The sequence below is a fragment of the Papilio xuthus genome, unplaced genomic scaffold (genome assembly GCF_000836235.2).
Source record: "Papilio xuthus unplaced genomic scaffold, Pxut_1.1 DF825946.1, whole genome shotgun sequence".
Lineage (NCBI taxonomy): Eukaryota > Metazoa > Arthropoda > Insecta > Lepidoptera > Papilionidae > Papilio > Papilio xuthus.
The window spans coordinates 13070557-13087176 of record NW_013532703.1 but is presented as its reverse complement, the minus strand read 5'-3'; the positions used below and the strand labels follow the sequence as shown (position 1 = coordinate 13087176).

Sequence of the window (16620 nt, the reverse complement as noted above, 5' to 3'; positions counted from 1 at the left end):
ATCACATTGTAGATACTGATGCAGGGTAAAAAGTATGTTTTTATCCTCTACTTGTTGTAACAAAAACTTTCAAAGTGAACGGCTAACATCTGTTTTATTTAATAAATAATTACCTTAACGTAATATAAACTTCCTTTTAGTACCTACGCAAAATGCACTTTTAGAACAAAGTAGAAATCTGAATAGTAACTAATATTTTAAACTTTACATCTCATTTGTTATGATTTTAGATTTTGTTTATAAAATAAAGGTGAGTTTATTATGAGTATGTGAGGAAATCTGATAGGTAACTGGCAAGGAATTTATGTTTAAAACCCGATGAAATGATTTTAAGTGGTTTAACGTTGTATTAAGAGAAGAAACCATCAAATTATAAACTTATAATATCTTCTTGATTACGGCTTTCGCTTATTAAGTTGAATGTTAAGATTAATAATTGAGTTAGTATGAATGGTGTTTGGTTCGTATATTCGGGTGGGGAGCGCGCGCGGCGGGCGTAGGGTTGCCGAGAGTCAGTCGATCATCACAGTCGCGCAAAACGTACGAAGTCCGCATACGTTAGTGAAAAAGCAAGGAGGCGCACGCGCATGCGATTTCCGTCTCCGTTCTTAGTCCTTGCAATAACAATGCTTATTTAAAAAACTATTCCTCAGTGACACAGTGCTTGTTTTATAGAATCAAGACGATAACATTTTCAAACGTTGTGTAGTTAAGCATTTTATGATAAGGTATTTCTTACGATTTGCGACTGCGGTGAGTTTCGAATTTTTATTGCATCTATTTCTGCATATTAATTGAAAGGCTTTGGTATTTTTTTAATGAAACGTATAATTTAAATGACTACGAAGAATAATATAAAGGCACACTAGTGTATATTTTTATAATTAGGTATTTAGAATCCAACAATCGAGTCCGATAAATAAAGTAAAAAACTCACATAAAAACGCACAATGCTTAGCGAGTACTATGTGAGGCTTTTACTCTATGAGTTTTAGGTTTTGTTTTGTTCCCGGTTGAGAAAATCTTAATATACAAATCAAATTGCCACAGTTAAAGATAATACGAATGTAAAGAGTAACTAAAATCTTTTACATTAAAATGTATTCGAGCTTTTATATTTATTTTACCTATAAATAATCCATTATTGTGTCATATAGATGTAGTTAGTGCCTTCGTATTTTACATTTCTCTGTGACGTATACTCCTTTGTTAAGACAATTAGACATCAAACACTTCCTTTTCTATTGTAGTGTTATCGAGGCTTCATTTAACGACGCACTAATTTAGACTGAATGCGTAATTCTGTTGTCTTTTTAGTAAGATTAATTTTTATTTTATTCTAATCACATATTAAAAAATGTCAGTGAATAAATACAAGAAAATTGATTAGTCAAATATTTGCATATACCATTTTACCCCAGTACACTCAAACGGACCCGTTTTTAGAATGAGCCACGAGTAACCATTATCTCGTACCAGTTCTTGTACACATATCTTTTAATTATTCATAATGAGAAGTGATATTCTATGCCTATTTTGTGTAATATTAACAATAGCGTTAAAATGAAAACTGTTGTTGTTTGTTTGTATATTCGTAACTATATATCGATGATTACATCGTTTTAATAACTTATTAATCGTTTTTGACAAAGACAAATATTATACATACATATTTACATTACTTAATGACTTGTAATAACCGTGGGTTTCCGAGTCCAAAATCTCCATTTCAAACATCTCTCTGTGTTGTCAAATATAATGACAGGGATGGCGATATGTTTTATACAAGAATTTTGGTCAGAAACCAAATGTAAATATAAGTAGTAAAACTTCTTTCATTGTTTTTATATGATGAATTGTTTTCCGATTCATTTACCATTTGTCTTTTTAATTAATTTAATCCTAACAATTTTCTCATAATTCTAAGTTACAATGTTATTTTTACAGTGCAATTTTCCACGGTATAAGTAACTGCTGTACTTTTAGTCTTAAATAATCATTATTTATCACCAAAACCTATCTATTAGTTAATCGATGTTTTATAACGTAACTAGATGTCGCCCGTGACTCCGCACGCGCGGTATTAAAAAATATTAAATTAGTTTCTTTCAGGCTATGTTCTATGTTCGTTCTACATGTATGCCAAATTTCAGCGATATCCTAGTTGCCATTTTGGAAATACCTTCTAACAAATATCCATCCATCTATCTTAACATTCGCATTTATAATATTAGTTAGATATTTATAAATAATTCAATGATCGAAGATGTAATTAAGATTCATTAGACCACAAGTTCGAATGCAAAAAAACGGGTCGTTCTTCGCAGCAAATAACTAAAATATATTTCATTGTAATTACTAATATATGTAGAGTCTGCTACTGGATTATTTTTGTGTAATTTTTACTCACAATATTACTTTAATTTCTTATACCGCCAATTCTACAATTATCTTACTAATAGATGGATGGATGGACGTTTAGTTTAAGGTATCGAGAACGGCTGTAGGGATCTCGCTAAAATTTTGTATAGACGTAGAACATAATCTGGAAGAACAAATAGGCTACTAATTATGTTTTTTTTAAATTTGTGGCGTGACGGAGTCGTGGGCGACACGTAGTAATTAATAAGTAATATTTAATTTGGTAATATATGTAAGTATAATTTGTAATTCCGAGGGTTTTCTGAGTTTAAAGCTAATGGTCAAAGTTCATTATTAAGAAGCGGCCACGTTTAGGATTCACCTTAGTAAAACCACAAGGAATATTTCTTTACAAGTGTTATTTCACGCAGCAAATTTTTCACACTTTTTTATACTTTGGGTGTTAATATGATATCTTAATTTAGAAGTGTTAATTTATCGTTAGGTGATATGTGTTTATAGTTTGTTTTGTAACGCATTTCATCATTTTTAATATTTAGAAAAGTAATAAATAAATATGTAGAGCTCTTCAAAAATTTTTGACTTTTATTGGCAAACAAGCGGTCGCCCGCGACTCCGTCCACGCGCATTAAAAAAACATAATAAATAGTTTATGTGTTCTTCCAGACTATGCTCTATATCTATACCAAATTTAATTGAGATCCGTTCTCAAGATACCTTCAAACAATCATCTATCCATCCATCCATCCATATAAACATTCGCATTTATAATATTAGTAAGATAAGATTGGTTTACTTGTTATTAATGGATATATTTAAAATAGACTAAATTTATAGTATTGCATAATAATTTTATATTCACGGATCTATATGTTATTGCAAAATTACGTAACATTTAATTTACATATTAATTTTGTTCTCTAGTAGAATTTTTATATGCAAATACGTTGGTTCATTACAAGAAACGAAAGTGCCTATATGTTGTTTTTGTTAAATAACCTATACACATTTTTTGCTGTGGAAAGAACCGGAGAAACATCTAGTATATATCTGGTATTTCTTGTATTTAAAAACAAGACAAATTTATATTTCATTGCGATCATTGTTGCGTGACTACTTAGGGTATTAAAATATGTACAACGCAGTTAATGTTTGTTAAAGTTCAGGCGAAGATTTGTAGCTAAATATGTTGATGATTATCGTCGGCGTGAGTGTCGGTTTGGCTCAGGGGTTAAGCACTTGACTTGAAATCTGCAGGTCCTTAGTTCAAATCCCACCATGTACCAAAGTGTTTTACGATTTCCGATTTACATATGTACATTTATCTGACGTTCTTATGGTAAACGGAAACATCGTGATGCAACCTGCACATATCTAAGAAGAAATTCAAACATATGCGTGAAGTCAACCAACTCGCACTTGGCCAGCACGGTTGGCTATGGCCTTATTACCCCTAACTTGGGGTAGGCTCCGAGCCCCTTGGTGGGGATGTATAGTGAGCTGATGCTGTTGATGATTATTATCTTTCTTAAGTAAAGTGCAATACAAATGCCAGCATAGCACGCTTGTATCAATCCGCTAAAGTTGGGGTTGTTCTTAACTTTTTTCAATATATATATGGGACAGAACTTTAAGCATTATTAGGTATATCCGAATACATGTCCTCTATTTTTTTTTTCGAATCTGCAAATTAATAAAAAGAAGTTAAACATTGTGTCAATGGAAATTGTGGAATATAATTATTTACGTAGGCTCCAATTAATTTATAAATGCTGTATATAGATTGTCCAAAATGACAGACTATATATTTATACAATGTATAAAAGGTGGCTCTCATTAATGAATTGTTTGAGGTCAATTCTTTAATTATTATTAAGTTCTTATCATAAATATAACAAAGAAATTAATTGAATTGATTTATCTACTATTGTTTAGACAAATAGTAACATAATTAAAATTTTAATGAAATAATATTTTCGTAACCTAAATTTCAATGTCTTTTATAAACACACATTAGTGTCACACCTGTCCTTATCAGCTTCAAGACAAAGAAATGCTGAATGCGGACAGAGAAAGTTAAAAATAGGTTTTAATATACATATTATAATAGCGCAAATTGTTCGAATTAATAGTTAAACATTTAATAACAGAAAAATGCAGAATATTTCGAAATGTCTGTGTTCGATATTTACGCTAGCGATAAACAGTACGTGATAAGGCTGCTCGAATACTAAAACTTTATATTTGCATACCAAAGCAATTGCTTCTACTACATTTACGCTAAATTTTAAGTAACCTTGATAACCACAGTAATTGCAAGATTAGTAATCGATGAGTTTATTGACAGTTAAAAAAATTGCGGCTTAAACGACCGTATGTTTTGATTGGGTTGGTATAGAAATTTGATTTTTTTACAGCTTCAAGGGACAAGAGACCTGAGTATTCGACAACAGACTGTCCTATAAGGGTTCCGTGTTTTCCTTTAGAGGTACGGAGCTCTAAATACGAGTGAAATGTCCGGAATGAATAATTATGACTTTAGTTAATTAAGTTATTTAGGCTATGTAATTTATCATAGCGTCAAATCTCGCTGACCCGTGAATGTATTTTGTGTTGGTTTCGATTGTGTTGTACCGTTACTCGGGTACTATTCCATTTGGTCGGTCTGTAGTGTATTTAAATCAGTGTCGTGGCTTCGAAGTCGTGAGGGCAGTCTATAAAGAGTATCGACTTTGTTAGCTCACGTTTGCTTATATTTTGCAACGAAGCGATCGGCCATTGTACCCTTCCCATTGTTTTACAATTGTTTATAGACCGCCGATGATATTACTTCTCAAAATCTTTATTATATACACCATAATATGTAAATGGGATGATGTTGATTGCAATAAGTGTGGCAGTACTAATTCTATCTATAAATGTGAAAGTTTGCATATAAATTGGTAGAGTAAAATTTCTTATTTGATTAGTCATTGAATAACAGTAAGTGGATATGTGATGTCGACAAGTAAAAGATATTTTGAGTTAAAAAAAATTCCAAACACATCTTTGCCAACCATAAATTTTAACAAGGCGATTTCAGTTATTGCATACTATTCCTCGCATAGTAACTTTTTGAACAATGATGACGTTACCACCTAAACTTTTATTAACAGTTAACTAACATTATAATGTAAAAATAAGGAAGGTGAAAAATAAGTACTATTTCGTTTCCGCGAATTCATATCGCATCGTGATATTTACGCGGCGCCAATAAGATGTCACCTTGGTCAACGCCTGCAGGATCTAGAAGACATTAGCGATTGTGATTTGATTAAATAGATCTATGACCATCATAGAATATACACCCGTAATAGGTTAAAGTTTAAACCATTTATATTTTGTGAAATGGAGGAAAAAACGAAGCAATTACTAAAGAAAGTATACATTACCAAGTAGTAGGTTTGCGTAAATATGGTCAAAGGAATACTATATGGAAATATATATAGACTTATAATAATTATAATCTACCCTTTTTATAAGGGCAGACATAAAAGATGTTTAAGCAGTGTGGACGGCAGCATGTTTAGTCACTGCAAAGTGAGGTCCGTGTATGTCGACGCTTAATGCTATAAATATTTTTTGTTTCAGGTACAATATTATAATATACACATTTTCCATGTATCAAGAACACCGAAGACGGAATCTTAAAGCCGGTGGCTGGAGAACGAAAAACTTTCCTACGTAGGTCGTTCACCTCCGCCAAAACAGCAAGGAATTAAAACGAAGAGAATTTCATCGGTATCAAGATGCAGTACATACGGGCATTTTTCAAACGGATTACGGACGATTTAAAATTAAAGAAATTAATACCATTGAAGATTTTATTCTTCGTACATGCATCTAGTAAGTTTGTCACATCTAATGCCGTGTATAATATAATTGTGTAATTGAATCTCGACGGCACAATAATGATTTCGCAACAAATAAATTGCCGTATAGTTTATGTGTTCGCTGCGAGCGTTTGTATTGAATATTTCATAACATAGGCTTATGGAACGTTGAATGCCGATTATTCTGCTTTATAACGTTGGATTTTAAAATCGTTATAAAAATGTGTATGAGCATTTAGCTACAAATCCTTGAAACATTTTTTTGCAAATCGCATTGTTATTTTGACTGTTAATCTTTAAAAATTGTCTTGAAATGCTTGAATTCAATCAAAATTACCCAAAATGATAGTAGCTATATAGTTAGTAGTTAATTTAAAAAACGAATAACCTTTAACAGTTTTTACTTTTGCTTGTCATATGTTTTTGTCTAATTGACGGGAGAGTATTATGTTATTAATTAATGTGAAGTTTCACTATCGAAGCATCTATATAAAAAACAAGAAAAAACAGAGTTATTGCACGTTCTACGTCAGTTGAAATATTGAATTACACATCTGTAGTTTATTTGGCATCGAATGTAACTTAAGATTCGCTACCCGTTTGGCTCCGTCTTCTAAAAAAAGTTATATTGCAGCACTGTTTGTCCTGTATCCGTACCTGACGATCCACATGCGCGAGCTGGGAATCAACGTTGAGGAGACGGCTATCATGTCAGCGGTAACTCCTGTTATCTCCATTGTTATGCCGCCGCTCGCCGGCATGCTCGCAGACAAGATCGGCAACTTCAGGGTCAGTATTTTAACGATTCTTCTATGTCATATCAACCTTGACAGACTGGTCGTTGTTTCTAGTAGGTGCTTCTACAACATTACTTAACATTAATGGATAAAGAAAACTAATAAATTATTAACAAAAAACTGTAAGACTCACGAATCCGTAATATGTTTTACAAACTTTTTTGACTTCTTACTATGAGCAAAAACTTAATATAACGCACTTATACAGATAATAGTGTGATAAAAAAAGTAAACCGCAAGATATAAATTTTCCGGTTTTCATATTACGTAAATGAACAAATAGGCTCGTAATAATTTAGGATAAACCATTCGTTTTTTGTTTAATCTTGTATCGAACATAAAATTGGCAATTGAATAGAGATTGTGATGAGTTGAACGAATGAGTTATAGTTATTTACGTCCGCCTAACGTTCTGGTTAAATTTAATTGAGTTAATTCACAATGAGTGTATCGCAAATTACATTCAATTCTGGATACAATAACCTTTACCTTGTATTGTAGTTGCGGCATTGTAGCGAAGCGGGCGCTCCTACACCGCGCGGACCCGGCACAACGAGTCTCTCATGTTTATTGATCTACTAGCTGACGCCCGCGACTTCGTTCGCGCGGAATAAAAACAACTTAATTAGTAGCCTATGTGTTCTTCCAGACTATGTTCTATATTTATACCAAATTTCAACGATATCCATGCAACCGTTCTGGAGTTATCTTCTCTTCTAACATTCGCATTTATAATGTTAGTAAGATGTACCCACGACATTTCTACGATCTCTGATTGTGTAAATTGTATAACGCAATCATTGTTACAAAATAAAAAAAAACATTCGCACAATTACACGTAACTACGGCCGCCATAGCTCGTTGTGATAAACGATGTCACGAATTAATTCTGTCATTTTCCTATATTTTCCGGTTTGTGACTTCCTCTGATGTCTCTGTTATGGAACAATAAATTCATCGTCAATGCGAATTTACGTCGGAAAATGTCGGTTTTGTGTAGTTCTGCTAATCATTCTTCTTAAACGCTGCATCCTGTTTTTCTTTTAGTCTGCAATTTGCTGATAGTAATTGCGACTTTTTCATGAATTGCTGGTGACTAAAATCTGCAATTGTTTTGAAGTTTTTTATATGTAGTGTTTGTATCTTAATTTTAAATGAAGTCATAAATCACACGTAAGGAATGTTATTTTAATTAGTAAGCTACAAAGATTATCTGGTTAAAAGTCTTTAAATTTTAAAGATATTTAAGCGTGACTTAGCGGAAAATCAGCAATTAATTAAACTTTTAATTGACTAACATAACAACTAACCATTAAACAATAAAAAGGTTATTTATTACGTCAATCGATGTAACTTCAAACTCCTTAAAAACTCCTTGGGAAAATTTACTTCTACCAGGTTCCCGCGCGTCTTATTCAGAAGGACATGCCTTGAAAGTTGTGAGCTTACGTCTTATATCAAAGGGCATTAATAAAATATAGATAATCCGTAGCTGTTACTGGCGTTGTCGTCTGCATTGGGCGGGGCGTCAGCACTGCTTTTGCTAGCGGTGCCAGTGGGTCGCATCATGGTTACCTACCCGCCTGCCGCGCAGCTGCTCACCACGTGCAGCGCCGGTGCCCTACAGCTTCGCCCTCTGCCGGGCTACCCCTGCACGCCACTACATCCATACGCTTTCGATGTTAACTTGACGTGAGTACTAAGTTTACTACAACTCTACTATGGTAAAATTTATTTCGACAAACCAAAGTACTACCACTAACCTACTAAACCTACACTAACATAGATTACTAATGTAAGAATTGAAATGACTAAGTAATAGTATGACGTATTTTGCACAGGGTTTTGTCTTGCGGATTTGTTTGCGAGATACCAGACGAAATTTCTTCCAAAGAAATTGATGCTATGATCCACACGAATTCCTATGACGTACGATTACAATCGAACTCACATGATCAACGCCTGCTGTACCGGCATACGGTATCTCCACTACCGACTAGAAGTAAAATCCTCATGAAAGATCAAAGTACTTCAAGAATTATGACGGACGATCCTTTTTTCAATTCTACAGTCTCAAGATTATCAGACAACGAGTTATTTTTCCCAGCTCCGACGCTTTACCAGATGCAATGTACGCAAACCGATAACAACGCGACCTGTCTATTCGGAAGAAGAAATTTTCTAAACGATCTAGAAGTTGATAACGAACAAAATTCTGATACAGAATATCGTATGCGAATATCACATGATGTTCAGAAATCCTCCACCGAAGTCAAGGATTACTGGGTTAATGCGATATCAATTGGCAACGGAACGAAGTATGACGCAGATTATGAAGGAGTTGACACTACGACTTGCGAGGATAATTTTATTGGGGTAATTATTGTACATTTCTTTCATTTAACTCACCCAAACCTCTGATTAGATCTAGCTCACACCTAAATAACAAAAGCGTTAATTCAATATAACTCTTTTCCATTATAAAACTAAGTAAAAAGAATTAAAAACATGTGTAGCAAAAACAAAATTGATGTGATTTTTTTAGCAGTGATCTTGGGATTAATTGTGACACGTGTAGAAATTCAATATCCATTTGCAGGATGAAGACGTAGATAATGTTCGAGTGAAGACAGGCTCCAGAATATTGACAAGTTGTTCGTCCGCGTGCGCCGCTCTCACGCCTCGGAAGAACTTGTGCGAGAATTTCCAACAACAGATAGAGCTCGATCCCACGTTTACTTTCTGGGCGTACATGGCTGTAAGTATCTATTGTTTTAGCGTTATGTCCTTGATGCCTACGCCTAAAAGTAACTGATGAAACACTGTGATCATTATATGAAGATTTCAAACAGCATTCATTGGTATGAATTTGAAGATTAAAATCTGTTTTCACTCTGGTTTGTTTTTAACACTTTTATACTCGAATAAGCATTTGAGTCTATGATGAAAAAATATACACTTTAAAACATTAAAGGATATAAAAAAATACGAGGGTTTTAAGAAGTTACAAGAATCCTAAAGACCTTTATTTCTGGGGAGTCCTTGACAAAGTCCTAACTATGAGTTATCGCTACCAAAACGTCTTGAACATATTGTTGTCTCAATTTTTTCAACGAGAATAAAAGTGATGACAGTATGTTTATGTACGAATGTTGCAGTGGAAACCCACCGTAAAATACGCGTTGAAGATTGAGCGTAGCCGTTAATGGAAAGATTGTTGTGTAATAGATGCTAACTGGGTAATGATTGTTGTTACGCGGTGAACCCCTTCACTACACGTCAGTCATCACGACGAGCTGCGACTCTCTTACACATGTTTTTATACGAAACACCAATTTATATTTATCCATGAACTTATCAGTGTAGTTTTATTAATTCGACGTAGATGAAATCAATCGTAATTAAAAATTATAAGTCATTTTACTATGTAGTTAAGTACTTATTTATTAATAAAAAAATCATAAGAATATCCGAAGAATTAGTTATAATTTGAATACGATTAAGAATCTATAAATAAAATACATAGATATGTAAATGAAGAGCGTGTTTTGATTATTTTTTTATGATGTTTCTAACGTTTATTTTAGTTATAAATTTATGTATGGGATTAGTTATTAAAAGAATTTATTATGATAACCTGTTTGTTACTTAAGTTGTCTATGCTTTTTTTGGTCTTATTGCGGATATCCTTAAAAAGTGATCAGGTTACTGACAAATTGGTTAATTTAGGGAACCTTAAAGTCAAATTTTTAGAGCTTGAATTTAAACAACAGAAGTGAAATATTTTCTCATCTTCTTATAGTGCCATCTTCTTTCGAAGATCGGCGATCATTAAAGCAATATGCAACTTTGACCCCGCAACTGTGAAAAGCGAACCGGTACTCATTAGGAACTACTAGCGTAGGTTCTTAAGCTGTTGGATGTTCGTCTTCGACTTACACTTCGCTTTCCTTTAACCTTTCCCTGTATCATGAGCTGCAGCAGTTCATATTTTTTCCTGGCCTCGTTTTCCCATATGTGTCTGTGTCTGTATTGCCGTGAACTTTCACTAGTTGCAATATTTATCTAATTGTAGCTTAGAAGCTCGTAACCTCACGTAAGATATGCATGTCGTAACGTGAGACAAACGTCTTAGCCTTGTCCCAGATGTCGCGAATGTGACTAGCGCGTAACTCAGCCTTAAATGCCTACGAATACACCTAAAAAAACTTAATGTATTCAAACAATAAAATGAGAAAAACATCCTCTTAAATACCAGACATTAATTGCAAACAAATGCATCACATTTGACTTTAAATAGAGATCTTACTTCTTAGTAATAAAATGCAATTTTTTGAATAGATTTTTGTTTGAAGGTATCACCAGAATGGCGGTATGGATTTAGCTGAAATTTGGCATAGATGTAGAACATAGCCTGAAAGAATACATAGGCTACTAATTAACTTTTTTTCCATCTCACGCGGACGGAGTGACGGGCGACAGCTAGTTTAATATAAATTACAGCTTAGTGAGGGGATTCTTTCACTAAGTATAAAGTTTGTAAAAAGGAAATATGACTATTATCATGGCCTTAGCGGAATGTCTTTTGTTAATTGTATATTTATATGCCAATTAAAATATTTAAAGTGACATAAGTATTATTTCTAATTTCATTATAGGTTAGAGTATTCATTGGGATTATCGGTGGTACGGCTTTTGCGATGTTCGAAGGCGCAGTGATTGCTATAATCAGGGACCAGCGGGCTGACTACGGCCTGCAGAGGGTGTACGGCAGCATCGGAGGCATGATCTCATCTCCTCTCTCCGGGCTTCTCATTGACTACGCAAGCAGGGGTAAAGGATACACGGACTTCAGGTAAGACAAGAAGAATCTTTTCAAACTGTTAGTTAACTGTCGAAATTGATTGTCCCGAAAGACCGGACGTAATTCCACTTTTATTGCATTTTGTAGTTTTGTTTAAGTTCACAATCAAGTTTATTATATAAATATACTTCTGTTATTGAACAAATCTCATTTATCGAGTTAATATGCAATAAGCTGTGGTTTATTGCGTAACAATATCATCATTTGATCCGTATTCAGAAATTCAATATGGTATATCACGTTCTTTGTTAAAGAGGAAATGATTGCTTACAGGCCGGCGTTCTACTTGTATGCGGTTTTGAAAGTCCTGTCCGGCGTGCTGATGTTGAGCATAGATCTAGAATTCAAACAGCCAGCTCAGAATCTTCTAGAAGATGTTATATCTGTGTTCCGGAATATTGAAATCGTTGCATTGTTCATTGCATGCTTTATAATGGGTAAGAATTTTTGTTTCATCATCAGCTCACTATACGTCCCCACCGAGGGGCTCGGAGCCAACCCTAAGATAAGGGTGATTAGGCCATAGTCAACCACGCTGGCCCAGGTTGGTTGACTTCACACATATCTTTGAATTTCTTCTCAGACGTGTGCAGGTTGCATCACGATGTTTTCCTTCACCGTAAGAACGTCGAATAAATGTACATATGTAAATCGGAAAACGAAAAACACATCCATGTCGGGATTCGAACCCAGGATCTGCACATTGCAAGAGAAATGCTTGACCCCTGAGCCACCGGTGCTGTCTTTTTTTACATAAGAAAAATTAAGGTGGTATAGCGAGCATCATGCAATTAAAAAAAGCAATCACGAAGATTTATTTAGCTGCTACTTAAGTCTTAGTATTCAATGCTAGATGATGCGTCGAATGACCTACAAAGTAACGGTTATCTACGGTCGTCCATACAAAACACTTATAGTTCGACGAATTAAATTAATTTCTTTAAAATAAAAATTCAGTGAAATCGTGCCATAGAATGTTATGTTGACTATCTGCATTCTTTTGCAAAGTAAAATAGTTTTCCTTGTTTTGGTCATTCCAATAATTAAGTAAAATTTAGAGATTTTTTCGACCTTCTTATAATTGTAAATCGAATGTCTGTTTTGAATGTCGTTTTATAATTCTCTTAATAGTTATTTGTAATCTCTCATTGCAAAAACACATGTTTTGGAGTTATTCAGAACGTACGTAACGAGAAGCGATTCAATAAAAAGTTTTTGTTAAAGTCAAAACATATTCAGGACTTAAATTCATAATTTTATTTTTACAATAAATTAAAATTAATTCTAATAATGTTGAAATGGTTATTAATTAAGTATAATAAAGATATTTAACATAAATACATAATAATATCCAAAAATATTTTTTTTTATATATTTTGTTGGTTCCAGGTACTGCTTGGGGCTACATCGAGAGTTTCCTGTTCTGGCTACTACAAGACCTAGGGGCGTCCCGATCGCTAATGGGCATCACGATTACAGTCGGTGGCATCGCCGGTCTACCTCTGCTCGTCCTATCAGGACCCATCATCAAAAAACTGGGACACGCCAATGTACTCTTCATTGGATTCGTCTTCTATGCTATTAGATTACTTGGTATGTAATAACACTATTAGCCTGATTAACATCTGACCAAGTTCACATTTGATCGGTGACACGGTAAGATATTCCCTTTATTTACTACGTGCGGTAAATATCTTCCATCAAATACGTTTGGCTGGAAAAGGTTTCTGTTAGAACTGTTATGTAATACTAAAAAAATTAAATACATTTAATGTTGAATTTTAATGGAATTAATAGTTAAATGCGAATCGTATCAATAATATTACAGATAAATTTTCATCGATAAATATTTTATTTTAATACCTAAGTATTGTCTCTGTGTTATTTAAGACGTCGCGACGTTATTTAAAACAAGGAAGTGCAACAACAACGAATATAAGGAAGTTAAATTTAAATATACAAGTACCTATACAATTTTTACATTTACGACTGTGGATTTTGACTGCAGTGAAACTTGTATAGACACAACGTATTGTTGTCTTTATATTTTTTAAGAAAATGTAAGGGATAAAGTATTGTACAAGAGACAGTGCAGGGGAGTTCTGGGTTCAAACTATAAAGATATTAAATTATTTAAACTTTCGTGAGACATTATACTCGCACAAAACTGATATATAAACACGGCTAAACACTCACGTATATAAGTGAGTGTTTAGCCGTGTTTATATATCAGTTTATAAAGATATTTTAATCGTAAAAGATATTTTACAATTATGTAATGTTTAGTAAATTAACTTTTACTAAACTAAACTAAAGGAAATTTAAATTGAGATATAAACATATCTATATATATATATATATATAATATATAAAAGAAAGTCGTGTTAGTTACACTATTTATGACTCAAGAACGGCTTTACCGATATGGCTGAAAATTAGTGAGGAGGTAGCTTAGAGCCAGGAGACGGACATAGGATACTATTTATTTGTTTATTATTTATATATATTTCATATTATTTATTTATTATTTACACTTATTCCGAAATTAAATATATCTATTTTAGTGTTAAACTTATAGTGTCATTGTTAAAAAAGATACTTTGTGTCACAACCGGTAACAAAGAAAGGCGGTGTAAAGAGCGTTGACATTTATTGTGAAATGTTTGTTAAAAAACATATGACGTAATTATTACTTATCAGACATTTCGTTTAATTACAATTTGTTCCTTATAGCTTCGTATTCGTTTGTTTCTTATTTTCCTTGCTAGATAAAAGTAAAAAACAAAGAAATAAAATGATTCCTTTGATTATGTATATTTAAATTCAGTATGTTAGAACATTACGTATAGTATAGTTCCATTCAAACTATGTGGCAGTTCGAAATGTACGAACCTACATACGTACATAGAAACTATTTTTGATATCAGTTGGACGTGAAGGGATGCACTCTCCATTTGCACTTAACTATTCAAACATATGCTTATAGTTACACAGGTTTCCATAAAGTTTTAATCTTATAATAGCGATATTAAGTTAATGTTGCCTGCCGCTCGAGACCTTTCATTTGTGAGTTTCATACGATTTTTCTAGAGCGTTCTTATCTTGATTTATAGGTACTTATTTGGTCGACATATACATGTTCGCCTCGAGCGTTCTGTTCTGATTTGGATACAGATTTTTAATGAGATCAAGAAATAGTATTTAATTTATTTACTCTTTAAGTATTTACCTTTTTAATCTTAGTTATTTCAAGGTAAAATGGATTTACATAGTCATGTATATTTTCGTGACGCCGATAGATCAGTACATGTATTATGGTAAGATTATTGTTGCAGGATATTCGTTGATCTACAACCCGTGGCTGTGTCTGATCTTCGAGGCTCTGGAGTCGGTGACGTCATCGCTGTCGTTTACCGCGGCTGTGACGTACGCAGCGCGCCTTTCCTCCGTTACCACAGACACCTCTGTGCAGGGGCTTCTCGGCGGACTTTACTATGGAGTTGGTACGTATCTCTACTTTTTTCTCGCTTTCCTGTGACATCTAGACCAACACCATCTATGTTGCTTTCTAACTATAGCATTTGATATCTATAATTGGGAGAGATTAGTTTGGTTCACAATCTGCCCTTAGCGTATCTATAAGGCAATATTGTAACACAAAATAAATGACATTTAATAGAAACAAAAAAATAATCGCCACCTTTATTTTATTGCGGATGTTGTTGACTCATTGGCCTATTCGCTATAGCAAATAAAGTATTCTCCAACTTTCACCTTTAGTATGCCATTGTCTAAGAGTTCTTATGACGTTGTCGATTGTACAGGTAAAGGCGAGCTTTAGCACAAATATACTTAAGAATAATAATTCATTCGTCATGACTAGAGTTACGTCATTAATTGAATAGAAGTTAGATCGCCTTTTGTTTTACAATTAACTGAAAGTTCGAAATTCGAAAACCACGTATCCAGGAGCACGAATAGTCTAAATAGTTATTAGTGTTAAATTGGAAGTTTTGACCCTTTGTAAGAAATACTTCAGGTAAATAACTCAATTGAAGCTTACAGCCAGTCGTAATATTACAAACTATTTGTTACAGGTAAGGGATCTGGAAGTTTGATAGGCGGATATTTAATGAAATTTGTCGGTACAAGGCCGACATATCAGATATTTGCAATTGCTACGTTCCTGACAGGATGCGTCTATTATCTGTTTAACAAGTTCTACATTGGGAAACGACCTTATAACGATGGTAACGACATCTGCAAGAAGAGACCTCCAACTTTAGATATTGAAGACTGCGAAGTGACCAAGAAAGAAAGTGATAAGTCAAGTGCGCCACTAGATGTCGTTAGTAGGATTGAGAATGATAAATTGAAGATTCCAATTATAGAGAATGTACCGAAAAATAACCAACAGATAAAAGGTGTGACAGACATTGATGGAGGCAGTGACTCTGGTGTAGATAATCCTGCGTACGCTGAGAGCGAAGCATCCAATGACATCACACGAAAAGATGACTGCAAAATTACCAAGTAGCTTTTGTGATATTAAATATTTGAAATAGTTAAGTTACAAACTAGATTTATAATATTATGTATACAATTGTTGTAAGAAAATGTATAGAGTATTATAATTTATAGAATAAATTTGACATATTAATATTTTTGTTTTATTTCTCTAATTTTTCGTGTAAGTTATAACTTC

General features: G+C 33.5%; 1 protein-coding gene across 1 annotated transcript; it reads left to right on the top strand.

Annotated features, from left to right (window-relative positions):
* The first annotated feature begins 521 nt into the window (after positions 1-521).
* LOC106124740 (uncharacterized) lies at positions 522-16575 on the top strand. The gene is made up of 11 exons (XM_013321690.1): positions 522-753; positions 6013-6267; positions 6889-7043; positions 8544-8743; positions 8893-9427; positions 9651-9809; positions 11710-11906; positions 12189-12352; positions 13305-13508; positions 15251-15418; positions 16013-16575. The coding sequence occupies exons 2-11, from the start codon at positions 6171-6173 to the stop codon at positions 16450-16452; spliced, it is 2319 nt and encodes a 772-aa protein (XP_013177144.1). The 5' UTR covers positions 522-753; positions 6013-6170; the 3' UTR covers positions 16453-16575.
* The last annotated feature ends 45 nt before the right edge of the window (positions 16576-16620 follow it).

What these genes read in the sequence shown, in the direction of transcription:
- LOC106124740 (XM_013321690.1), top strand. Translation starts at nt 6,171, where the DNA reads ATGCAGTACATACGGGCATTTTTCAAACGGATTACGGACGATTTAAAA. An exon ending in ACAAGATCGGCAACTTCAGG is followed by an intron (nt 7,044 to 8,543) that starts GTCAGTATTTTA and finishes GATAATCCGTAG; the next exon opens with CTGTTACTGGCGTTGTCGTC. An exon ending in CATTGCATGCTTTATAATGG is followed by an intron (nt 12,353 to 13,304) that starts GTAAGAATTTTT and finishes TGTTGGTTCCAG; the next exon opens with GTACTGCTTGGGGCTACATC.